A 26,254-nucleotide genomic window follows, 5' to 3' on the forward strand; every position below is an offset into this window, starting at 1 on the left:
ACCAATAGGAACTTTGTTTATTTAGTTACATGATAGAATCAGTGTGAATCACTCATTAATTTAGGTTTCTTTTTCAGTTTTCCAGCAGGGTCCTCTCACGAGGAGCAAGACCGCTTTACTTAACAAGGCTCCTGAAGCTCTGGACATCCCATATGACTCCCAGGATGAAGGTGGGACTGTACTGATCAATCAGTCACAGCCTGTTGTCTTGTCAACAGTTTGATTCGATTTCTGCGATGCATCACGATGCCTGACTATGTTGCATCCCCATTTTACTTAATTAACGCACGTGGCTGCTTTTGTATTGGTGAATGCAAGCAGTCAGATAAATATGAACCCTGTTTTACTTATAAAAGACAAGGCATCAAGTGCATTTAGACCAGTGAAAAAAAACTTATCTTGAAACCAATATAGTGAGAACAGCCCAAAATAAAGAAACATTACTGTATTAAAATTGGCTGATGTTGTGTTGCTACATTGATACAAATCCCTTTGCTCGCATTGCTGTACATCATAGAAACAATTATATTTAACACCCCTTAAATGCATGAGGCCACATGCATTTAAAGCATGCACATATCGGGAAACCATTATTATTATTATCATCATCATCATCATTATTATTGTTATTGTTATTATTATTATTATTATTTACTTGATGGAATCTATGTGAATTCAGTCTTGAATATAAGTTTCATTTTCAGTATCAAGTAGGGGTATTGTCACAAGGAGCAAAAGCAGGACCGCTCCTGGAGCCTCCTGTTGAGGCTTCTGGAGCTCTCAACATCCCCTAATGACTCCGAAGATGAAGGTGGGACTGTACTGATCAATCCATCACACCCACAAATGCACACCTGGGTGATATTATTTATGAATGCAGAAGTATGTATGCATGCACTTAAAACGTGCACACAGGCAAACATCCCGAATAACACTGTCTATAGTAGAGAGATAATAGGCTGGATTATAACCAATTTATTGATTTTAAGTTAAATTCATTTAACTTAAAAAAAATCCAATAATTGATCTTTCAATCTCTTTTTTAAACCTTTGTGAATTCATCAATAGATTTAGATGCCCAGCTCAGATAGATAGATTCAAATAAAAACTGAAATTTAGGGTGCTGTTGGACAAAACAACTGTAACAATAGTGAAAGCCATTGAAGAAAATAATGAAATCGGTACAGCCACCAGTTGTGCTCTTGCTCACAGTGAGAGGCTCTGGGCTCAAATCTTGGACCGGGCCTTTCTGTGTGGAGTTTGCATGTTCTCTCAATGTGTGCAGAAGTTAGCCCTGAGTACTCTGGTTTCTCAGAAAGTCCATAACGTGCATGTGAGGTATTTGGTGACCCTAAATTTATCCAAAGTGTGAATGTCAGTGTGTGTATGTGTGTGGTTTTGGTCCTGTGACAGAGCCGCTCCGGTCACAGAGCTGTTTTGTGCCATTTTGGTGTCGTTTGACTTTTGCAGTGACCAAGTACAAAACCGTTCATTCTTCTAATGCGTATGATGACTACGTCACATTATTTGTTCTGTATTCTACCAGGAGAAGTAAAAAAAATAGAATATTAAGGCAAAAACACGAAGCAGATTTTATTTTGAGATCCGTTTATTTGGAACACGTATCGAGTTTCCTTCCGGCACCCGACTAGCTTCTGTCTGAATGGCGCGGTAGGGCTCCGGCACGCGGAAAAATAGGATCCTTGCGGAAAGTTTCTGGAGCTCCGCAAGGGCTCCGTAGCCGGACCGTGGCCGGTGTGAGCCACAGCATTGATTTTAATGACGACGGATTAGCTGCGGTGTCCGTTCCGCAGCCGGAACGCATCCAGTGTCAAGCCGGCATTAAGCTACCAGGTTGTAGAGGTGACACAACCCTATAAGTACCTTGGCATCATATCAACAGCAAACTCTCCTTTGTGCACTGAACGAAAAAAGAACATGCGCTGGTTGGCTTTTTTGCAAACAGGAACTTGTGATTGATCAAATTTATGGAATTGTTTTGTTGTTTTTCTTAATTTGTTGTTGCAGGTCACTCACAATAAAAAGCAAAGACAGAGAGTGTAGTGAAAGGCTTCTGCAAAACTGCACAATGCCCACTCAACAACCGCAATGATTTATGCAGGACAAGAACTTCTAAAAAGCTCAGGCATCTCTTGACCAACCACAGTCATCTTCCGCTTCTACTATTTCATCTCTTACCGTCAGGTCATCAGTTCAGTTTGCCTACATGCAGATCCAACAGGGGTCAAGAACTCTTTGATGCCAAACACTATTGGTCTACTCAATACCTGTAAATGTGTCACTGCGTGTGCTGTGACCCATATGTTGTGTTTTATGTATGTTTTACTGCTATCTGGACAATAAATTGCCCCCCTGTATTAATATTCACTGTGACTTTGAACTTTCGTGTAACCTTACAAGGCTAAGCATTAAATCTTTCTGTTGTTGTTCGTTAAGAGAGTAGCTGCATTTGCAATTTTTTGTGATATAATACAGTTTTTTTGTGGCACTGTGCACATCAGCTTGGAGGTTAAACCACTCCAAGGTCTCTTATCCACGTGCTTCTTTGAGCTCGAAGTATTTGGTGATCATCACCTCTGGTATTGCCCTGGTTGAGTTGTAAGATATTTTGTAATTTGTAACCTTATGTCCTAGAGTCAGTTTGAAGGGGCATCAATTGTTTAGCGTCCTCAAAATGTATAAATTAAAATTTCTAAAAATGTGCCCTTGTGGAATCCCAATAAGGCCAACCCACATCTCCAGGAAGAGTGCTCTTCTGTTACAAAATAATGTTCTTTCCAGAACAACACAAAGGCATCAAGCTTTAAAACCATTCTAGAGAGATAAACATGCTCTCAGTCAGCAATATCACCTTGAATCCAACAACAAATGAGTCTGTGCTTCATACAGTGCATGTCATTTTGTTTTCATATTTTTCAACAGACATTCAAAACCAGGGAGAGTCATACAGAAACGCGAAGACCTGGGAGTGAACGAGGTGATTGGAAGAATGTGGATGACCAGGAAAACTCTAAAATGCAGTGCTATCTGAAGGCTCGGGGATAACGGCAGAGATGGGACAGCATTTCTCTGGTCCTTCAATTCAACCAAAAAAGCAAGGTTTGGAATGCAATTACTATTTATTCATGATTGGTAAAAATGTGACTTTTCCACAGGATTGCACATACTTTTGGTATTTTTATGATTGAGTTATCCGAAGGAGCAGTCCAGCTTCGTCTTCGGTCCATACGAATGTCCGTATACTTGTGATTGTTCTCTGCTCGCAAGTGTGTGGATTCCTTACAAAATGAGCAACCTCCACTTTTGGCCCACAATGAAAACTACAATCTAAGTCTAGAGAGCTTGCAAACCACTCACACTGTCAAGAAGGATCCTGATGTGAGAAAAAACTGATTTATTGTCATGCAAAGTGTTTTGTGATGACAAACTAATGTGGTTGGATTTGTTTCTCATCTTCAGCATTTCCTAGGTGTTCAACTCCACATCCCAACAGGGTTGCTGCAGCAGGTCAGATCATTGAGAAACAGACCAAATGTGGCTGCTCCCAGTGTTGCAGTAAACAGACAAACATTCAATGGTATATTGCTGCACATTTTTATGCTTACACAATTTTTGTCTTGAGTCCTGCTTTGTGGACTTGCTGTGAGCTCAACGAGCGCAGCGTCTGGCACATGTGTAATGAGTTTTACTGCTTCTTCAGGTTCTTCATTGGAGCCGCCTGACTTTAATGATGATGAAGCTCCAGTCTCGCAGAATACAGAGTTATTGCGACCAATCATAAGAAGAACAGCCCAGCAGCACATTAAAGGTAGTGCACCTTCAACTGAGTGTTCATGGTAGCATGTGACAGAGGCTTTTGTTAACGCTTCAATAATGGTGTGGTCTTTTTGTTCATGTTATTCAGAAAGCACAAAAACGCGTACGAGCAAAACAAGATGCACTGGATCTTCCTCTACAAGTAAGCTGAAGTCATTGTAAAGTTACTTTTTTTTTTTTTACAAATCACTTATTGATAATACTGCTCAAGTTAAACATGATTGTGTTCTTTCAGGAGTCATTTGCAGTCTGAGGGGTTTCATTATCCTGCTCATCTTCTCTGCAGTCTCATTTGTGATCATGTCAGCACTCTGGTCTTCAAATGATGGTGGAACTCATCTCTCCAGGGCTGTAAAACTACAACTGTTTCATGAGCACCTCACAAATCTTAAGAATGACTTTCCTAATCAAAGATATGAGTTGTGGCATAGGATTAAGATCCATCTGACAAAGCACCTGAAAACAGCAGAGCCCACAGAGCCAGTCAGTTTGATCTTCACTGCAGGCCGCAGCGCTGAGAAAACACTGTCCTGCCTGGCCCTGAGTGTTGCCTCCTCATTCTCGTTGCCCTAAATGCCTCGGTGCACAGCATCGATGGGGCAGAACAAGCTGGACTAGACAGTGACGAGGTGAAGCTGGACCTGGACAGGCAGTTACAGGCAGCCTTTGAAGGAGAAAAACCAGCAGTGGTTATACATCATTTAGAGGAGTTGCCTCCAAGCGCCACCCTAATTTTCTATAGGTATTGTGACCACGAGAGCTGCAGCGTACAAAAAGGTTCTGTTGTTGTTTACTGTGCTGCTACCTCAAGAGGAGTTGCCAGTGATCGAAGTCTGAAGGAGGTGGAGGAGCTGGTGCACGACCGCCTTCTGGAAAAGCTGGTCACGTCCAGTGAAGCAGTAGTAAATAAGATGGACGCAAACAAGTTCAGCGGACTCTGGAGCCGCATTTCCCCTCTCATCCTGCCCGTGGTGTCTGAAGAACAAACAGAGAAGAATGGATGTAAAGTGTAGAAAAAATGTGCTGTGAGAATTAATACTTGCTTTAAAATCTGAATGATCATTGACCAGTGATTTTTTTTTCCACAGCAGTTTCTCTGAGGGTTGTTACGAGTTTAACTTTACAGAAAACAGTTTTGAATTATGCAATAATGTGAAATATGACAATAGTGTTGCACTGTCATTCTCCTTGAATATTTAGACATTTGTTAATATTTTGAAAATAGAATTTACTGAGGCTTTTTTTTTTTTGCTCATTGCCACTCTTGTAAATAATAAAGTTAAAATGTACATATTATCTTTTATCCGTTGTTTAGAACAACAGCTGAAGAATATTATCAATAAATATCAAAGACAACAGAAAAACTGGCTATGTGTGATTAAAATGTTGGAGGGGTCTCAAACAGTCTGAACTTTTGTTTTCTTGCCAAACTGTCCAACATGTCCAGTCTCATAGCTGACTTGCACTTAATTGTACATTCTGGTCAGTTCCTGTGCAATACTCGATGTCCTCCTCAACTCTCTACCATTCAAGCTTCTGTCTTTAGACTCTCAATCAGAGGTTTTCATCCCAGTCCTGGAGAACTCATCTTACATGTGTTCCATCTAATCCACATTGCATGTAGATTTTGTTTCACATCTTAAACTGTTTTGGATAGATGATCCCAAGTATCTTGGCTGTTTATTACATCTTCGCAATGCATCCTCATAGTTTTGCCATCTTCAATCAATTTACCCATGTAGTTTTATGTCTGATTTCCTATTGAATGAAAACCTCTGGGTTCTTATTATCCTGGCTCTTTCTCTCAAAAAAAAAAAAAAAGAAAAAAAAAAAGCTGTTACCTACAAACATAGCCCATATAGACTCCTCTATCCTAACTTGAAAACAGTAAAGTGAAATGGGAAGTTAGACACAACAGGAAATTTAAGACACTAGTTGTTGCTTCAGTAACTTTGTAATTTATGACTTCAAGAATATACCTCAGGAATGTCAGTTTTGCAATTACAATAAAAAACCGGGGGTGAAGAGCACATATAAAATTTTAAAAGTATGTGGTGTGGAACAGACCCATCAAAGATGAAATGTAGAAACCTGTCCATTCAAAGACCACCAGCATTGTGCAATCAACAAAAGAGAGTTCAATAATTTGCTAATTGGGTAACCATGTGCATCGGCACCATGGTAGAGTTTCAGTAGCTCAATGAGTTGTGAAGCAAACCTTACTTTATTTGCATTGCACATTTCAGTAAAAAGACAACTAAAGGTGCGTGTTCATGAGCAAGGCAATTGATCTCCATCAGCTCCCAGAAACTACTGCTACTTCAGCTTTAATGCAAGGGCAGAGCTTTGTTTGGTGACACCACTCATCCTCCGAATAAATAGATATTTATATAAATAAATACATACATAAATGTACACATGTGATACTTGATTGTATTAAAATAGTGCAGTGCACAACCTAAGCGGCACTGAAAAGTGCACTGAATTTGACGGTGTTTTCACCACCCGTAAGGCTCTATAGCATGTGGTAAAAACCACCCAGAACATTATGAAGTCTCCACTGCCAGCCATTGAGGACGTCAAGAGACATTGTTGCTTGCATCCTGTTTGCGCATCCTTAAGTACTCCTCACACCGGCTAATGGACTGTTTACACTCTTTTGCCCTCAGGCGGCACTACAGGTGGTCATGACAAAAACAGCAAACTGATGAACAGCTTTTTTCCTGAGCTGTCTCACTTCTAAACCCCACAGACCTCACTCCCTCACAAACTGTTCTCGAACTGAAATCCTCACACTGACCTTACCTTGACATATGCACATCTAATGTAGCTATATACTACTGTATTTAGTACATTTAATCTATCTAGTCTTATTATCTCTCTGATATGTGTGCATCTGTACGCTCAATAGACACCACATGGTGGCACACTTGTTAATGCTCTTGTCTCACCAACTGGGCCTTTAATTTGCATGTGCTCTGCATATGTGTGTGGGTTCTTCAGGCACTCGGGTTTCCTCCAACAGTACAAAAACATACATGTTAGATTAATTAGTAATTAAATGCTCCTGGAAGTTGTGTGTGTTGGTGTGTGTGTGTGTGTGTGTGTGTGTGTGTGTGTGGTGTGTGTGTGTGTGGTGGTGTGTGTGTGTGCGTGTGTGGTTATTTGTTTATTTGTGTTTGCCCTTTGACTGAGCTGGGATTAGACCGTCATGAAACAGGTTAGTTTTACCCTGCTGATGATGTATTGTTGCAATAGTAATCCACCTGTGTAGGGTGTATCCTGCCCTCACCCATAGTAAGCTAGAACTGACTCCAGCATGCAGTGACCCTGAACAGGAAAAAGGAGGATAAGATGGATGAATGGACATCCAGTAGAATAATCTACCAAACCTTTTGTTAAGAAGAGCACTGATGGTAACATATTCTACATATTTTCTGGTAGAATTTTACTCTCCATTCACAGTGAGAAAAAAAAAATCACCAGACCCAGTCTTGGCTTGGACATCTTGTGTGTGGAATTTTCCTGTCTCCAATGTGCATGCATGGGCTTTCTCAGGGTCCTCTGGTTTCCCCCTAAATCTGCACAGCTTGTACCTTGCCTATACCAATTGTAAACTGGGACTGGACCTGTGATCCATGGCTCTAAATGGGATTATGTGAAGTGAAGTTTCAGTGTATGGATAGTACCACATCACCTGCAACGGAGAAATTTGCAATTAGTATACAGAAAGCAAACTTTATTATTGAGGGTAGGGAAAAAGATTTAAAATAAACATATGGAAGTTCAAAAGAGGATCTAAAGAAAGACATTCGTATATAAGGAAAGTGTGGCGCTCATCAATCACGTGACTTCACTGTTTACGCTGCTCTGCTATACAATCTAACCAGTCTGTTCGTCCCGCCCAGTAACGCTATGCTCATTGGCTATGACGGCTGAGTGACGCTCGGTCATTGGCCGAGAACCTGTCCGTCATAACAGTCTCAGCAAGTTTGTGTGCACGCCTCAGATCGCTGTGAGTTGATTGTTATGGGCTTGAGACATATCTCCAAAAGTATGTAGAAGTTATTATTCTTTTGTTTTGGTCATGTCAGAAACTTTATTGAACTTGCTTAGATGATCTAAGTTAACATGTCCGGTTGATGTCATGGCTGTTTTGAGGGTTTTTCCAATGTAATTTTGTGTGCTATAGTTAAGTATGTCGTCAGTAGGACAGCTGAGTGCGTCTCCCTAACTCGACCTGCAGATATGTTTAGGAAAGTGACATTAGCACCGCGAAGGAACGACAATCGGAGTTACAGTCGTTGTTTCTTGTCTTTTCAAACTCTGTACTGGTATTCATTTAGTTTTTAGCACAAAAAAGTCGCTGTTAATGTGTGACCCCGTCTGTAAAGTCGCAGCTCAGTCTCACACTGCATGACTTCAGGCTTTGTTTATCTATAGCAGGAAGTCACAAACAAAAGCCACTATATTTGCTGTAATTAACAACTCAAAAAAAAAAAAAATCTTACTAGCGATGGTCAAACTTTATTGTTAAACGTTAAAATGAAACATTTACTTATCATTGCGGCCTCATTAAAGCCTTCCCATCACCATCATCGACTTTATTTATCGTGCACCTCTTGAAAACAGTATTTCCAAAATTGCTTTAACAGAGAAAACATACATCAAAGTATTATTTCCCACAAGGACGTGATGATTGGTTAGTTTGTTTATATTGCAGTTAAACCTTTTAATTACTATCTTGAAGCGACTTTAAATGTCTCTGCAGACTCTGATCACCCATAAAATTATGACCATTTGCTAATACTGTAATTCCAATCTTTTTGAAGATGTGATGTATTATGTACTTTGACACTTGTCTTTCTGAACCAGTGCAAATATGCAGCAATTTGATCTCTGGTCGCCTGCTTGACAGACCATCCCGACCAGCCTTCTCTTTCCTCATGAACTGGAGAAAGGCCATAAACTTTTTCCCAGTGCACTGCCTTTCCTTCCAACCAGTTTCGATAACCCAATGCGATTTGTTATTGCTGTTTGAAGACAGTGCAGTCATCTCACCATTAATATTTGTCCCTTGTGAATTATTTACACTCACCTACTTTTTCCTGTTTGTAATGCTTCAAGTTTGAGGACAAAATGTTGACTTTCTACCCAGTACTTTTAAATAATTATCAGATACTATAATAAAGACAGATATGCAGTTTTGTCAGATTGACCATCATTTTTAATCTAAAATGTGTCTTACAGGGTTGACCCTCTGGTGTTAGGTAAACGACTGATCATCATATGTCTTACTTTTTTGGATTATAGATACATTTAAACATATTTCAAACAGTCCATTTGTGCCTGCAAAAGAAGCTTTTGTGGTCTTTTGTTCCAGACTGATTCTGATTTTCTGATTCAGCACACTGATTGTGACCCTGTGAACTCTGGTTGCCAGGGAGCGAATGGTGGGGCCATGGCTGCTGGTGGGGCTACAGTTGGGGAAAGCCAACTCCAGAGGATTATCAGAGATCTGCATGGTACGTCCACTGTGTGTGCGTATATGTGCGTGAGAGAGGGAGGGAGACAATACATCCATGGTTTGCAGTTGCTGACTGACATTGTGTGACTGAACTGAAGAGAAGGTGGGGACAAAGTGTGATTTTTAGACCTGTGCTGAAGTTTTGAGTGCAATCTTTGGAACTATCTGGACATATTGCCACCAAATAATTTGGGAGAACAAGAATAGTACACCAATGTAAGGGTGTGGTGGAGGCATCTGTCAGCATGCAGAGAGACAGAGAACGCATGCGGAGGGTACATCCGTCACGGGTGTCTTTTCAGTTTTTACAATGGATAAAAGGCAGTAGTATTTATTGTATGTTCTGCTGAATGTCAAAAAGATCTATATTTTAACCAGTAATCCATTTGTTTTTGTTTGAAATGTCCTAAAGGGAAAAACACTTTTTACTCCATGTTATTTTTTTCATCTATCTGCTGTTTCGTAAGGTTTGTTGCCACCACTAGTCCTTCTACATTTCTCAACTGTGTGTCTGTGTCTTTCAGAGGCTGTTTCAGAGCTCGCAAAAGAGTACAGGGAAAGTGGGGAGCCAATCACAGATGACAGTACCAATCTACATAAATTCTCCTACAAACTAGAGTACCTGTTACAGGTGAGATTTTACTAATGCAGTCACCCTAAAGGTTCCAGTAGTTTTTTTCACACATTTAAAACAGGTAGAAGAAAGACAATGCATGAGTTCCAAGTGTAGTGATGAAATTCTCATGGATATGGTTTTGTGTAGCTGACCTTTATTTACTTTCTGACTTTTGTTTTTTTTTTCCCCAGTTTGACCAGAAGGAGAAGACCACATTTCTTGGGACAAAAAAGGACTATTGGGATTATTTCAATGACTGTATTGCTAAGATCAAAGGAGCCAATGATGGCATTCGCTTTGTCAAATCAATCACCGAGGTATGAGTTTGGCATTTATACATTTTTAGTGACACCTCTAATATAGGACTTATTACAATGATATCAGACAAACCTAAACCAGTCGGCTTGATCTAGGTCTGTTTTTCTATTTTATCTTTTTTTATATGGAGAAATTAGTCCCAAGTCTGAATATTTGGCATTATGTCAATTGATTTTAACTCAAATTTACTTGTTTATTCACGGAAATGCAGAACTGCCACAGTGAATAAAAACATTTCTGAGCTGTATTTCATAATAACGAGATAGTTTCTCGTAATAACGAGATAGTTTTCTCGTTATAATGAGATAATTTTCATATTTAAATGAGAAAACTTATAATTCTTAAGATGCCGAAAGATTCCAGAGAAATTTATTTCTCTCTCTCTATGAACATTCCAGTAAAGTTGGCAACATATTCACACATTTTGGACTTTCGGTCTCAATAACTCTTTAACAAAATGTCAGTAACATACAACGGGCGCCTCCATCCTGTCGCTGTGAGGTGGACGATATACTACAAGCTCATTTTTATTAAAAGTATCTGTCGATCACGCAGCAGAAACAGCTGGTAATTGTGCGGAGTTAAGGGACCGTCTGCAATTTACAGACGCTGCAACAGTGTCGACAAATACCACAAAAAACAGTAATATCACGACTGGGATTCACTGCAGTGTCACCATAATCACTCCAACCTTTCACTTGTCTCCTATCAAATTGAAAAACACTGATATAAAAAAATCATAGTTTGAATGGATTTTGTGAATAATGATATTCAAATAACTTTACCTTGAGTGATGAAATCTCACTACAGCAATCATTTTGCCGAAATAAGCAATTTTTGAAATTTTTCTGAATTTTAATACGTAATACTTTTCAATAACTTCACTGTAATGTACAACTGAGAAAATACTCTGCCTAAGTATCAAAGGAGCTCTTGTTGATAATATTAAAGCAATTAGTTTGACCCAAAAAGAAACATTCACACAATTTTTATGAAATTTTATGGGTGTTTTTTTTTTTCAATTTATTTCACTGTAGTGTACAGTAGATGAATGAAATCTGCCTCAACTACCAAACTATGAAAACATAAACATATCAAAGTGTTTTTTTTATGACACTAGAAGCTAAGATTGGAGTGATTATGGTGACACTGCAGTGAATCCCAGTAGTTGTATTACTGTTTTTTGTGGTATTTATCTACCACACTGTTGCCGCTCTTGTAAATTGCAGACGGTCCCTTAACCCCGCACCACTTCCAGCTGCTCAGAAGTCTATATTGTTTCTGCTGCGTGATCGACAGATACTTTTAATAAAAATGAGCTTGTAGTATATCGTCCACCTCACAGCGACAGGATGGAGGCGCCCTTTGTATGTTACTGACGTTTTGTGAAAGAGTTATAATGCAGTCAAATTTTTTATTCACTGTGGCAGTTCTGCATTTCCGTATTTATTAATTTTATTTGTGGAAACATTTTATAAAATAATCACTATGTTTAAAATGCATTTTTTGAAAGTTTTTAAGCTTATAATTTTATGTATTTTTTAATTTGGCTGTTATTGTCAATGACATCTGGTTTTTTTTTTTTTGGTTTTTTTTGGTAAATGTCTAACAAGAGTTTTCAATTTTTACAAAATGTGCGATATAACCACTGGATAATTACACATATTAAAACATGGTCTGCTTCTTCTTGAACAGCTCAAGACATCTCTTGGAAAAGGAAGAGCATTCATTCGCTATTCCCTTGTACATCAACGGCTCGCTGACACACTGCAGCAGTGCCTCATGAACCAAAGAGTCACCAGGTAAACTGACACAGGTCCATTTTTTTAAGAGATAAAAGAATGATGAACCTTTTAATGTGATGTTTTGCTTCATCATTCTTTCTTTCTTTCTTCTTTCTTCTTTCTTTCTTCTTTCTTTCTTTCTTTCTTTATTTATTTAATACCTCCGCCAGGAGGTTATGGAATCACGTCGGTTTGTTGGTTTATTTGTTAGCAACATTACGGAAAAAGTTATGGACGGATTGCAATGAAACTTTGTGGAAAGGTGGGTCTTGGGCTAACTTAGAATCCATTAAATTTTGGTGATGATCCGCATCACTGTCTGGAAACTGCTTCTCCCAGGAAGCGCCTATAATGGCGGAAGCATGCGAGCGCGTCCTCATCTTCTCCGGGCGTGCACGCCTCTGTTTACAGTTTCTGCGATCGGCCTCGCTCATACAGCTTGTTTTCCGAAACAGTTACAGTTTCATTATGTCAGACTCGCCATTGGTAAGTAGCTACTAACTGAAACCGAGGCTCACCGGCTACATAAACACTCTGAATGCGCAGGCGCAATACGTAGAACGTGATTGGGAGTGAGCACAAAACGGCTTGACGAAAGCAGCTCGTCAGAATGATTGACAAGCAGACCCACCAGTTACACCCGGAACTCAAAGCAAATAGAAAATCCTGTATTACACCTTCAATTTTTTTTTTTTTTTCCTGCAATTCCAAAACATGAGCTGAAATTACATTTTCCCAGCCGCTGTAATGTTTTACTGGTCCCACCTGCCACTTCTGCTCTCCTGACAGTGACTGGTACTATGCAAGAAGTCCTTTCCTGAAGCCCCACCTTAGTGTGGACATCATCAGCCACCTGTATGAGCTCAATGAGGTGCAGTTTGATGTGGCCTCCAGAGGCCACGACCTTGATGCCTCATGGCCAACCTTTGCAAGGTAACGACTGAGTAAACTATCAAAACAAACAAACAAAAAACTACAGCATCCAATGCTATGTAAGCATTCTATTGGAAAAACAAAATGTACTAGCATACCACTTGATTTCATTCTTGGTGACATAGATTCAACAAAGTACTGTGTTAAAAATCTTGGTCCATATTTACATGATCCATTACACAACTGTGTAGTAACTGCTGCAGATTAGTTGGCACCACTTCCATGTCTCATTCCACCATGTTCATAAAGTGCTCCATTGGGATCCAAAGTGCTCCAAAGTGCAGATTGGGATCTGCACTTTGGAGCACTGCATTCCAGTGGCTTCCACTGGAATGCAGTGAAATCTAAAGTCACTTTCAAGAAAAAAAGTTTAAGATGATTTAAGCTTTCTGACAGGGTGTGTTTTCCTGCTGAATGTAGCCATCAGAAGATGGTACACTGAGGTTATATATGGATATGGTCAGCAGTAATACTCTAATGCTCAGATGATACAAAATGTACAAAGAAAATATCTCCCCACATCAGTACACCTCCAGCAGCAGCCTGAACAAGGCTTTTTGACCGGGAGAACTGCAGCTCAGTATTCTCATTATCTTGGACCATTATCTGTAAACTGAAGAAAGGATTGTGTCTGAAAATCCCGGTAGATCAGAGGCACCAAGAACAATGCTACCTTTAAAGTCGGCTAAATCACTTTTCTTTTCTTCTTATGTTTAACAGGAGGACACTGGGAAGTGCAAATTCTCCAGCTCATTTATGGAAACCTCCCAGTCGCACTTCCAGTATTAACAGTCTGGCCAGCTCCTACTCCCAGGTAACTGAAAATTGTCTCTGACAACATAATTGTAATCTTAAAATTTACAACCAACCATTATGATTTTTTTATCTTTTCTGTAGCAAGCCCCCGAATTCCCTTCCAGTCCTGACTATGGTCAGAATCTGCTAAATGACCTGAATGAGTCTCTGCCAGCCTGCATGGAAGATGTCAGTGCTGTTGAAGACCTACGTCTGGAGTTGGATCAGTCTGAACTGAAGCAGCGAGAGCTTCTCGGCAAAGTGCAGCAGCTTGGCGAGGAGGCAGCCGAACTCAGACGAGTGGTGGTTGAGCTCCAAGGGCAACTGGATGTGTCGCTTGCTGCTCAAGAGGCACAACAGGGATTGCACGGTGAGCTGAAGGCTCTGCGGTGGAGGGAAGAAACTCTTTCCAGAGAGTTGGAAACACTAAGGCAGGAAGAAAAATCCAGGGAGGCTCAACAGGTCTCGCTTCAGCAAAAGCTGACAACTGCTGAGGAAAGGAATATTGAGCTCATGGCCAAGATGGATAGCGTCCTGAATGAGAAAGGCCATCAGGCAGCAAGTTACTTTGATTCTGCCCAGAAGATACATGATTTGCTGGACAGACTAAAAGAGGCAGAGAAAGGAAAGATGGAAGCTGTGGCCGAGGTGGATGAAAAAAGAAAACAGTCAGAACGGCTCGAGGATGAGCTGAGAGTCAAAGAGGCTGCTGCAAAGGATGGTGAATCAAAACTTGGGGCTTTAGTCACGTCTCTGTCCGAGGAGAAGGCCAAGCTTGAGGCAGAAATAGAAGAGCAGCGCAATGCCTATGACAAGCTGCAAGGCACCTTGACACTGAGAGAGAAAGAGACCAGCAACCTGCAGAGGCAGCTACAGGACCTGCAGAGATCCTTTGAGGAGAAAGATAAGGAGGTGGAAGAGGCAAAGCAGAGAGAAAAAGAAGACAAAGAGAAGATGGAGAAGAAAGTTGGTGTCTTGAAAAAGTCTTTAGAAGAAGAAGTTACTGCGCTTACAGAGCAGCTAATGCAGAAAGAATCCGAGCTGATCTCCAGCTGTAAGGCACTGAAGGATTTAGAAGCCAAGAATCAAAGTCTGACCACAGAGAAGGACAAACTGAACACGAGCCTTTCGGAGCTGGATGGCAGCATCAAAGAACAGGCCATGAAAATAGAAGATTACAAAATGCAGTGTACCAATTTAATGGATCTAAATGAGAAGTTGTTATCCACAGTGAAGCGAAATGAAGAGCTGAAGAAAGAGATGGCAGAAAACAGAACATGGCTGGAGGCTGAATTAGCAGCATTGAGGGCTTCTGAGAAACAACTGAGAGGTCAGCTGGATGATACCAAGATGACAGTGGACGAAAAAGAGAAACGGTTACGTGAAGAAAACTGCAAGCTGGATGAGAGTTTGCAGCGAGCCACGATGGCGGCTGAGCTGTCAGAGACCACTGCAAAGCGACTGGAGCAGGAGAACCAGAGTCTGAGGGAGGAGCAGGACACTGTGAAAGCAGCTCTCAGCCGCATGCAGGCTGATTTGAAGAATGTTCACGGGCAGATTGGAGAGCTGGAGAAGAACTTGGGAGCCTCACGTAAGAATGAAGCCAGTCTTCAGGAAGAGCTTCAAGCCAAGGTGCACCAGCTAGAGAGTAAAGAGGAGGACTTTGTTGAGTTGCAGTCCAAGATAAAAGCTTTGGAGGCTAAGGAGAAGGAGCTTGAGGCTGCCAAAGCTGATCTGGAGACGACCTGTGCGAAACAGACAGAAATGATTGAACTGGTGACATCTGAGAAAAATTCAATTAAGAAGACGCAACTGGAGAGGAGTACAGTCCAAGCCAAGGAGAGCCAAGAGGTGTCTCGCAAACTTACCGTAGCTGAAGGACAATTGGAAGTCACCATGAATGAAGTGTCTAAGCTCCAGGCAGAGGTGCTGGACCTCAGAGTGCATCTGGCGAGATCCGATGAAGTGAAGGTGAAAGCCCAAGCACAGCTGGAAGTGACTGAGGCCCAGAGAGATGAGCTCAGGACTCTGACTGAGCAGCTTCAGTCACAACTAGAAGCTCTCAATAAGAAACATGTAAATGAACTGATGGAATGCAAAAAGAAAGAGGAGGCAATCACTAATCAGCGTGATCGGGAAGTAGCTGCCCATGCTGAATTGTCCATCTCTGCGGCTGCCCTCCGTGAAGAGCTATCCACCCTGAAGGCTGAGAATGACAGGTTGGTTTTGGAGAACAATGAGACGCGTGATGGTCTTCATCGAGCGAACACCGAGATGGCAGAGCTGGGGATGACCATCTGTAAGCTAAATGCTGAGAAGGAGGCGTCGACAGAGCATTGGGGAGCAAATGCTGCTAAGACTGAGGAGCTAATGAAAGAAGTTCAACAGCTGAAGGAGACTATGGAGGAGCTACAAGTGGAGAATGGGAAATTAAAAGAGGAACTCATACAGAAGAATACACTTCCAGGAACTGTTAAGGAGCTCCAGAAACAGCTGGAAAAGACAAAGAACCAAGTAAAGACCATTAAGGACTCCAGTCGAGAAGAGATTGAGGGTCTCAAGTTCCAGATGAGCTCAGAAAGCATGAACAGTGAGGTCCTGGTAAAGGTAAGCCAGAACCTGCAAACATGTTAACTTGTCATATATATAACCTGCAGTCCAAGATAAAAGCTTCAGAGCTTAAGGATACTATATATTTTATGTAACTAGAGCTTGTTTTATATTAAAAAATAGTATGGTATATTTTTGTGAGTTAATCTTTGAATGTAGAAGCCAATGCTCTTTGAACAATATCTATAAAACACCAGTATAGATGCTCATGCTCTCCAGTAAATGAGCTCTTTGTTGACGCCCAGACTTCCTCGTAGTGAAGCAGCCATGGTTGGTTCAGAATAGGGTTGCTAGCCTAATTCAGTGTCCATATGCTAACAGTATGCAAGAGCTATGTTTTGCTGTGAACCTTCTTGCACCGCCTCTGTGTAGACACTAAGTACTCCTTGAAGGCTCCAGTTTATAACTACAGGACACATAAACACTGCCCTGCGCTTACTGTAGACTGTAGACCCAAGAACCAAGCTTCCCATGTGATTCCACACGCTCCAGCTCGCTTTTAATGAGTTTGTCACTCATATTTTAATCATTTTTGGCGTGTACCAGTGCTGGTGTGTGAGCCCCCAAACTTTTTAGCTAGTAGCATGTAGCATGCCTCTGAGTAAAATATCCCCGCATCCACTGAGCAATTCAGCTAATGAGCAGCATTCAGCTAACTCTGCCGGTCTGTGTGTCACTGGTGATTAAGTTTCTGGTTTTGCAGAAACTAGCTTTCGCCTCCCTTCTGGATCTTTCTACAAAACATAATTTACAGTCTGAATTGCTTCTGTCGTCCTCATTAATTGAGCTAAAGAATTAATTGAGTTAAAGAATCTCCAAACCGCTGTTACTCTTGTCTACCTGTAGGCGACGTTGCAGATGTATTTCTTCACATAATACTTACTGGGTTGTGTCGAGGCTCTTTCGTTCGTACCAGTATTGAGTTCCCCATGCCTCAGATTTGATACTGGTTATACCATACTGAGTTCATAGTGTTTTGTTTGGATGAATTGCCACAAAGTGAGCTCAAATTTTTGTTGCCTTCATTAGGCCAGATAATCACAATAGCTTCACCCAGTATCTGCTATCTTTGAATTTATGATCAGTACTTAAAAAACTAAAAGATCTGCATGTCATCTTACTGTTAGATGATGCATCAAATCAAAATGGTGAACACAGAAATGCCGCTCTATCTGACCTACATTTTTTGGGATTGTTTTAAAAGCAATTTACCGGTAATGCTTGGCACTTTGACATTGCACTAAATTATCTTCTTTTTTGCTTGCTGTTTTTAAGAGTTTGAATGAACAGCTGGCCAACGTCAAAGCACAGCTGGGAGTGGAGCTCAAGAATGTATCCAGCTTGCAAGACAAAGTTTCTGACCTTGAGGTTTGTGCTTTTCATGGAACAGTTTCTGTGACTCATACATCTAAGCCACAGTTGTGAGCAATCACCGAGCAGGAATAAAAATACATTTTTCATGTCTGTGTAATGTACCGATGTACCGAAGCCGTACTGGTGTGTAAAAATACATCAGCAACAGAAAAACGATGTGTGCTGTCCTCAAGTCAGTTTTCAAGTCTAAGTAAAACCACAAGTGTACGAGCAAACTTTAATAACAGTCAGTGTTCCCCAACTTGACTGTTCAGGCTTTTTTTTTGTGATGATAGATGATCACAAAAGAGCAGAATGTGTTTAAGTTATTTTATTATTTATTTGTTCTTCTTCTTTTTTTTTTTTTTACAAATGAAACATCCTGGTTACAAATCCAAGGAGGAATAGAAGGAACAAACTTGTGATAACAAAAATATGGAAAAGCAAAGCCCTCCTTTGTTGGTGAATGTAGATCATAAAATTTGGATAATGAAAGAGGTTTGGGTTTTGTTATTTTACTGAGAAGTTTGTGTTTGATGTTTGTGAAGTAGTAGTGGCTCGGGATGTTGTTTATGTGTCTACACTAGCTTCAGTCAGAAACGTCTTTCAGTTTCTTGGAATGTTACAGTTCAGCCCAATATGACACATCCGTTGAAACATTTACTGCATTTTTTTATTTTTCTATTTCAATGTTTAGTAGTCTGAAACTGAACAGAGTAGAATAGCAGAAAAACTGAACTCAGTCAACAAAAAAGGTTCAAAAGTTTAGTGTTTTGTTTTTAAATGTTATTCTGAGATGTTTTCTCATTATTTTTGCTTTAATTGTTTAATTAGACCGAGAATGAGCAATATTTGCAGCTGACTGTGGAGAAAGATGCTCACATCACAAAGACAGAAGCCATGATTCGTGACAGTGATAACGAAATTCAGCAACTGAGAGACACATTGACCAAGTGAGTTTATGACCGGCAGCATCTACAATATTCAAAATTTTAAAAACGTGAACGCTAATTTCATTTTTCTCTCCTCAGGGCAGAAGAAGAGCGCTCGGAAGCACAAAAACTCTGTGAGAACTTGGAACAGAAACTGAACATGACTGAAGCAGACCAAAAAACGCAGTTAATCAAAATGACTGCAGAGATTGACGACCTCAACAGAACCAAGACCAACCTGGAAGAACGACTCATAGAACTCATTAAGTATGGCTGTCGTTTGCACAGACCTGGTCAATTGCAGCAAAACAAGATTTTTATTGAAAAGACATGTCTTGTCTTTCACTTTGGCAGTCTCAGTCTGTTGTCTGAATTTGATCATCTTGCGAAAACATTCCTCTAATGTTTGAGTTGCCAGTGAAGGTTAGGCCTAAGAAGGTTGAGACGGATAAGGATCAGAGGCATGCATTTCTTTGAATGCAGAAATAATTGCCTGAGATCACATGTGAAAGAAAGTCTTTCATGAAGACTGTAACAGGCAGAGAGACTGACATGAGATGTGAGGATGGAAGATATTTTTACACACACGGTTGATTCAAAAACTTCATTTTCTTTGAGCAATAAAACACAGTAATGATCTACCCAGCCCTTTTTGCTCACAAGCCATCAGCATTACAGGTTTGGTAGAGTTTATTTACAAGGAATCCTACAAAACAGACACGAGGGTGTGCAGTGATATTCAGGAGAGAGGAACAGTAAAATTGCTGTCAGGTTATCTGAAGAAAATTTAAGCAGAGTTAAAGTTTTTTGAGACGACACTAAATGTCACCTAACATGTTTTTTTCATGCATATGCAGGGACAAAGATGCTCTGTGGCAGAAGTCTGATGCCCTGGAGTTCGAGCAGAAACTGCGAGCAGAGGAGCGCTGGTGGTTGGTGGATAAGGAGGCCACAAACTGTCTGGACTGCCAGAGCCAGTTTACCTGGTTGCTGCGCAGACATCACTGCAGGTGGGCTTTTTACCCTCTCTGTTATGAAATGCATACATAATCATTTCCAGTTTTGCATCTTGGAAAGTGGAATACAGTAATGGTGACATGTATTCATCATGTTTTAGGCTTTGCGGTCGCATCTTCTGCTACTACTGCAGTAACAACTTTGTCATGACCAAGCAAAGTGGGAAGAAGGAGCGCTGCTGTAAAGACTGTTACACGCAGCACAGTGCGGTGGAAGAGAGGTTCACAGACGCAGAGCTGAGTCCATCTGATGTGCAGCCCCCTCCTCCGGGCGCTGGACCTCAGCCTCCTCCTGAACCAGCTCCCTATAAACCCACTCCCCGAGTAACAGGTAAGGGGCGTGTTAGAGTAGAGCTGCCTGTTTGTTCACAACAGCATTCCAAACCAGAGATTTCTTTTACATTTATTGGCTCTTATGTTTCTGTAATGTTTCTGTGTAGTCTAGCCTTGTAAACCAGACCCGCTCACTCCTCATCCGCATTTGGATTTGGATTTGGGCTTAGTCTGGATAGGAGCCCATAGAAACTTCTTACAGGGGGTGTCGGTTACTCCTTTGACAGACAGCGCACTTCAGCCAATCAGCGCTTTAACACAAATACGTCATCCAAATGCGTTCGCTTCTCTAAGGGTTAGCATCAGCTCATTATCTCCAGCTTCCCTACACACAAAGACACGTGACAATGTCTTTTCCTGTAAGAAACTCACCAAGCGCAGACTCCTGCTCTTGCTTGATTGTTGTAATACTTGGTATTTTGGCTATAACTTTACTTATTGCAGCTTTCAGATGATAGTTAAAGTTAAAGTCCATAATCTCCGCTACACGCAGTGATGGCGTCACTTCCGGTTTAGCCACCGGAATTCGCCCAAAAAATTTGAAAACAAAAAGCGGAAACGCTGATTGGTTTGGCCGTTTCACGACCGAGTGAAAACCCCTTCTATGGGCTCCTACCCAGACTGAGCTCAACTCCAAAATCCAAAAGCGGATGAGGAGTGGGCGGGTCTGGTTTACGGGGCAATGTGTAGTCACCCCTTTAGAATAAAAGCAGAAGTGAAAATAAATGACTTGGTAATAATGGGAAACCACTAAAGCTGTTGCTAAGAATTTGAAGTTAATAAACACCACAGGAAGACACTGACCTTCCCATCTAAATAGAAGGTGTTTAGTCCAGACAAGACCAAAGAAAGAAAAATCCAAATAAACTGTTGGAGAAATTAGTGTGTAGATTAATTTCTGCTCTGTTCATACTTTATATGTCCAGTGATGTTTAATCTCTACAGTTTTCTGGGTAGTGTTTTCTGCTATTTAGTTTGTTGAATCTGTGAGTTATCTCCCAGTTTCAGACCCCAGTCCAAGATCTGATGATGGCGCTTTCGATATCATCACAGAAGAGGAGGTGAACGGCGTCTATGATAGCGACGCCGCCTCTCAGACCACAGGAGGCTCCCTGGAAGGAGAACAAGACCGACAGCATCCAGGACCACTGAATATGTGAGTCTGTCATTTGTCTTAGAGCTGAACAGAAGCAATAGGAAAATAAACACAGATGGCATGTGGCTGTCATTGACTGGTAATCCCCCCGGGTTACCAGTTACCAGTCAGTTTGGTAGGATAAATGAAAACAAGTAATAAGTGTGCATGTGTATATATAACATTGCTATAAATAACAGCAGATCACTTGAGACTTTCCTCGTGTCTAGTAAAAGGTCAGAACTGCTGTTAATGTCTTATTATGGCTCCTGAAGAGATGGTAAGCATTCTTGGTTTTCTACCGTTTGGTTGAATTAACAAGTCCATGGAATAGCCATGAGCATTTCAACATTTCACAAGATGCTATTCTGACAAGTGACATTGAAATTCTCCCCGCAGAGACTAATGAAATGACAAAATCAGGAAATGCAAGTACATAACCAACGCTTACAGAAGGACCGACACTTCAAATTCATAGGCGTCTATGAATTTCTCTCCAGGGTGCTGAGATAAGTTCATATATGAATTAAGTTCCTGGTCATTTGTACCTGTCAGTCATAGACCCACTGCTGCTCCTTCTAGTGGAAAACAGGAAGGACCTGTAGCAGGTGGTGAGGATTGCGGAGCACACTGAAAACAAACCACTCCACCCTCACAGATGTTTGCAGTGACTCACTATTAAAGCAATACAGCAGTATTTAAAATATCCCTCTCACTCTGGACATCACCTGCACACCCCACTGATCCTAAACTGGGCATGATAAAAAGGCTGCGATGGCTCAGTTTTTTTCTGCTGTGTTTCATTAAAAGTGATTATCATTTTGTTTTATGCAGTTACATTTATGCCTCATAATAGTTCTCATAGCTGTTGTATTGGGTTTTTCAGAGGCGTTGGAGATGTGACCCCTGATGAGGAACAGGTTCCCACTGTCCAGGATTCTGAAATTCACTTACTCAAATCCGGAGAAATCACGTAAGAATTCACTGAAATACCTCTCCTTCGAGCATGATTAACGCCACTGAGGTCAATAATGGGTCTATAATACACCTTTAAACCTCATCACAGGATGGACGTCCCACTCAGCCTGGACGATATTTCCCAGTTTGTTGATGGTTCGAAGGAGCTCTTCATCAAGTCCAGCTGTTACAGCACCATCAGTGTTGTTGTAGGTGACAGCGGGCCAAGCATCAGCTGGATATTTTCCTCTGAGCCCAAGAGTATCTCCTTTAGTGTAGTTTACCGGGAACTCATGGACACACCAGTGGAACAGTCAAAGGTACATTTTATGCTGGTTTTTTTTTTTTTTTTTTTTTTTTTGGATGCATTGAAGCTGGGGTTGGGAAATTTCATGTACAAGTGCAAGTATAAGTTCATGAGTTTATACAGAGCAGCATAATCGGTGGCAATGGAAAAAAAAAACACCATGAGTCTACAATAAATAAAATCCCATTGTCTCAACAATAAAATGCATAAAACCTTAAGGCAGAACATATGACTGGGGTTCACTTGTGTGTGCTCTCATGGACACTCCCTGCAGAAAGAAGGGCCATTTTTGTTGACCTCACAAAAATTAGAGTGAGAAACACTACCAAACTGCAGTATTTCCTAGCAGGGTGGATTGGCCTGTACTTTAAATGTTAAATAGTATTTCTTCTTTTCCTAGCAATTCCTTATGTGCAATACAAATAGTCTACAATTCCTTGCCTTGCTTATAGGCTTATCACTGTATTGCATTATCTTAGTAGGTTATTGAAATGCCATTTTTAGAACTATTAGAAAACTTATATTTAATCTGTTTCTTCTGAGTTTAATGTTTTGTTGTTGTTTTTTTTTTTTTTTTTTTTTTTTTTTTTTGCTCTCAGGTCCTAATTCCTCTGACTCGCTGCAATTCCCATAAAGAGAAGATACAGGGACAGCTGAAAGTTCGACATCCAGGCCTCTACACACTTATCTTTGACAACTCCTTCTCAAGGTAAGACATTTCTTCTGAAGTCTCCAGATTAGATGGGTGTCGTTACAATGTTATCTCTAACTCTCAATGCATTATGTGGCAATTTTTGCAATTATTTAGTATATATAATGTAGGTAGAGTTGGATAAGTCATATCCCCTCTGTGTGAAATCAGAGTCAACAGTTTAAATTTACATTCACACACACACACACACACACACACACACACACACACACACACACACACACACACACACACACACGTATCGACCTGCTGATCCATTTATAGAACTGATTCACAGACCTCCTATTTTGTGTTGACATGAGCACCCAGTGTACATGATACTCAGCCCTCATGTCACACTCCTTCAGTCACGGACCGTTTGATAATTGCTTCTTCTACATCCGTTTTAATTGGTTTATGTTTGACTTTTCCTGAAGTTGCACGTTCAGTCTGGTCCAGTCTCACAGCACAAAAACATTTTCTTCTTCATTTTGCACGTTACATTTTTCTCTTAAATTCTAATCTCCTCTTCTTGCCTTTTCTCAATCCACTTCGTTCGTAGAGTTGTTTTTGTCCCACTAATGATAACTTTTTTTTTTTTCAACAGGTTCATTTCCAAAAAGGTCTCCTACCATCTGACGATGGAGAAACCTGTGATCTACGACGGGAGCGACTGTCCCTGAAGTTTCACACCAGAGCTCTAAGGCATTAACATCAAGTTGAGGTGGCTAAAGGGAAATTGACAAGGAGGCCCTTCAATGATCTTTATATTTCTTTCAATTTCAGAAACCAAGTAGTTAATGATCCAAAAACATATTTATAATTTAAATCAGTGGTTTTGGTCTTTTCAGATTTGCTCTTGTTTGACATGTGGCCTGAGTGATTGTGGTAGATTGTGTGTTTTACAGGGAAATGAAATTAAATCTTTATACAATTTTTTTTTTTTTGTAGCCACCAAGTACTACACAAGCTTTTACCTAATCAAGCTTAGCATGTTTTATATGGAGAGTTTTTAGTTTCTTCTAGAGTGTCGGTCTAAGTTTTTTCCTTTCTCAGATTCATTTGTAACATTGGGGAATTTGAGTTGCTGCAAGTAACTCTGGCAATATGTGGAAAAAAGACTGAACCAATGACGAAGATCCAGGAATATTTAACTTATTAAAATGCTCTGCCAGTTTTAAATGTTTTTTTTAATTCATGGCCATAAAAGCAGAAGTGCAATTAGAAGCTTTGTTTGACATTTATTTGATAAGAGTGAAATTATTTTTTGTTTGTTTGTTTCTGCACTTGGTCAGTGCAGAAAAGATTCAAGCTAGTGTGATCAATTAAAAAAAGTACAACTTCCACTCTGTAAAGAAGCATTTGCACTTGAAGTAAATCATAGGATTGGGAAATGCAATTGCTCTCCATTGGTATCATGTGCTGATAATATTTCTGGAAAAGTAAAAATGAGCCTTTTGCAACCGACGTTTTTCATCCAGATCTGACAGCGTCTTATATGTGGTCAGACTGACTTTGTGCTAAACCATGTGAATGACTGTCTATTGATGAGCTATTGTACTTTAAAAGTGCCTAATTATTCTGACTGCCAGGGATTAGTTTGCTATTTTGTAACTGTACTTCACTCTTTGTTATCCGTTCAGAAAGCAACATTTGGTATGAATCATTCAGGAAAAGACTATTTCTGTTAACACTTAAATCATATTATGCATGATGATGTGACTTCGAGGTATCTTTATCGGATTTATGTTTTATTTTCATTTTTTGGAATCATTTTGTCATTCGGAAGCAAATCACTTCAGATTTTCTTGTTCTTTTGATCTGACGGGTTTCAATATTGCCTGGTGTTTGTCACTGTTTATGTTGTTTTGAAAACGAAGCAACAAGGACAAAAATGATTTAGGTCACTTTTGGACACAACTCTACATTAATCAGTGAAATGAAAATGCTGCTTTTGTACAAGTCTGCGCTACAGTCAGATTCTTTTCTGTCTTTGACAGGTGTAAAGTACTGCATGCAAATCTTCACATTTACTCTGAACAGTTGCACTTTGATACATATTTTTAAAATGGTTACAACCAATGTAAAACCTGCTTGGTTTTTTTATATGATTAACAAACGAGCAGACTTTTATATTTTCTGTTTTTGAAGGATTCTTCGGGGGTAATAACATATGCACAAATCATTGCAACAGGAAGTGAGAGATCTGTCACACACCCAGCAAACCTGAATAAAATGTGAGAGTGACGTCTCTGATGTCCTCTGAACTGTGTCTGCATTATTTTTGTATCTGGTGTCAGCAATATAACGTTCCTGTTACGTTGGCAAGGAATAGACACTATTTTTGACTTTGAGAAAATTCACCCGCCTTCTGTCTGCACTGCTTTATGTTCTTCAGGTGATCCCAGCTAACCAATGTTCCAGTGGTACTTTGATATTTTCTCAGGCTGAACATCCTGTGAAGAATTTGTGAACCACTGGTATAGAGATAATAAAGCTATCAGAGCTGTTCTACTTCACAACTCAGTTTTGAAATAGCTTGAATAATCATAAGAGAAAAAAAACCCTTGTGGATGCATTAAAACCAGATTTTTATTTGTATTCTGATTTATTTCATTTTCAAGCACTTTTACATTTTGAAAGAAATGCATTCAAAGTTTTTTTTTTTTACACTCTAGTTATAAAACTTTGTGACTAGCCATTAAATCCATTTCATCTATTGGAATTCTGTGCAGTTATATTACTATTTGATATTCTTAGACCCCAGCATTGGGGTTGTTTTACATTGTTGTTTTAAATTGATTTAAAGTATATATATAGCACCCTTCAGACACAAGGGAATTAACAGTGCAAGGCAGTATATACCAAAAATGTAGTTTATATTGGCTTTATGAACTCACAGAACTACAGTTGAGAAGTAACTTATGATCTTTTATTGCAGTTTCTATGAGTTTAGTTTCTCAATTCTTTTTCCTTATAGGACCCCTTTGGAAGTGAGATGTTACATCTCTAGACGATACACTTTGAATTCTGTGGCTGCCAATTTCCCCTATACTGAAATGTGTTTTTTAATTGCATCAAGAATAAAAACAAAAACAAGAGCAACATTT

General features: G+C 40.1%; 1 protein-coding gene and 1 pseudogene across 3 annotated transcripts; both read left to right on the top strand.

Annotated features, from left to right (window-relative positions):
* The first annotated feature begins 75 nt into the window (after positions 1–75).
* Positions 76–5,395, top strand: LOC115381397 (torsin-1A-interacting protein 2-like; annotated as a pseudogene).
* Positions 5,396–7,833: 2,438 nt separating this feature from the next.
* On the top strand, positions 7,834–25,411 carry fyco1a (FYVE and coiled-coil domain autophagy adaptor 1a). 3 transcript variants are annotated; one of them, XM_030082720.1, is made up of 18 exons: positions 7,834–7,891; positions 9,281–9,362; positions 9,889–9,995; positions 10,172–10,297; positions 11,994–12,100; positions 12,872–13,015; positions 13,736–13,829; positions 13,913–16,417; positions 17,696–17,788; positions 18,608–18,726; positions 18,805–18,972; positions 19,563–19,715; positions 19,823–20,052; positions 21,057–21,210; positions 22,076–22,162; positions 22,256–22,466; positions 23,053–23,162; positions 23,752–25,411. In XM_030082720.1, exons 2-18 carry the CDS (start codon positions 9,299–9,301, stop codon positions 23,825–23,827), a joined length of 4,548 nt encoding a protein of 1,515 aa, XP_029938580.1. In that variant the 5' UTR covers positions 7,834–7,891; positions 9,281–9,298; the 3' UTR covers positions 23,828–25,411. The 3 variants fall into 3 exon arrangements, with proteins under 3 accessions (XP_029938580.1, XP_029938581.1, XP_029938579.1); XM_030082719.1 differs by having other exon boundaries at positions 7,845–7,852; positions 23,752–23,827; XM_030082721.1 differs by lacking the exons at positions 22,076–22,162; positions 22,256–22,466; positions 23,053–23,162; positions 23,752–25,411 and adding an exon at positions 21,589–22,060.
* Positions 25,412–26,254: the final 843 nt, after the last annotated feature.

Source organism: Salarias fasciatus, chromosome 23 (genome assembly GCF_902148845.1).
Source record: "Salarias fasciatus chromosome 23, fSalaFa1.1, whole genome shotgun sequence".
In the NCBI taxonomy this organism is placed as follows: Eukaryota; Metazoa; Chordata; class Actinopteri; order Blenniiformes; family Blenniidae; genus Salarias; species Salarias fasciatus.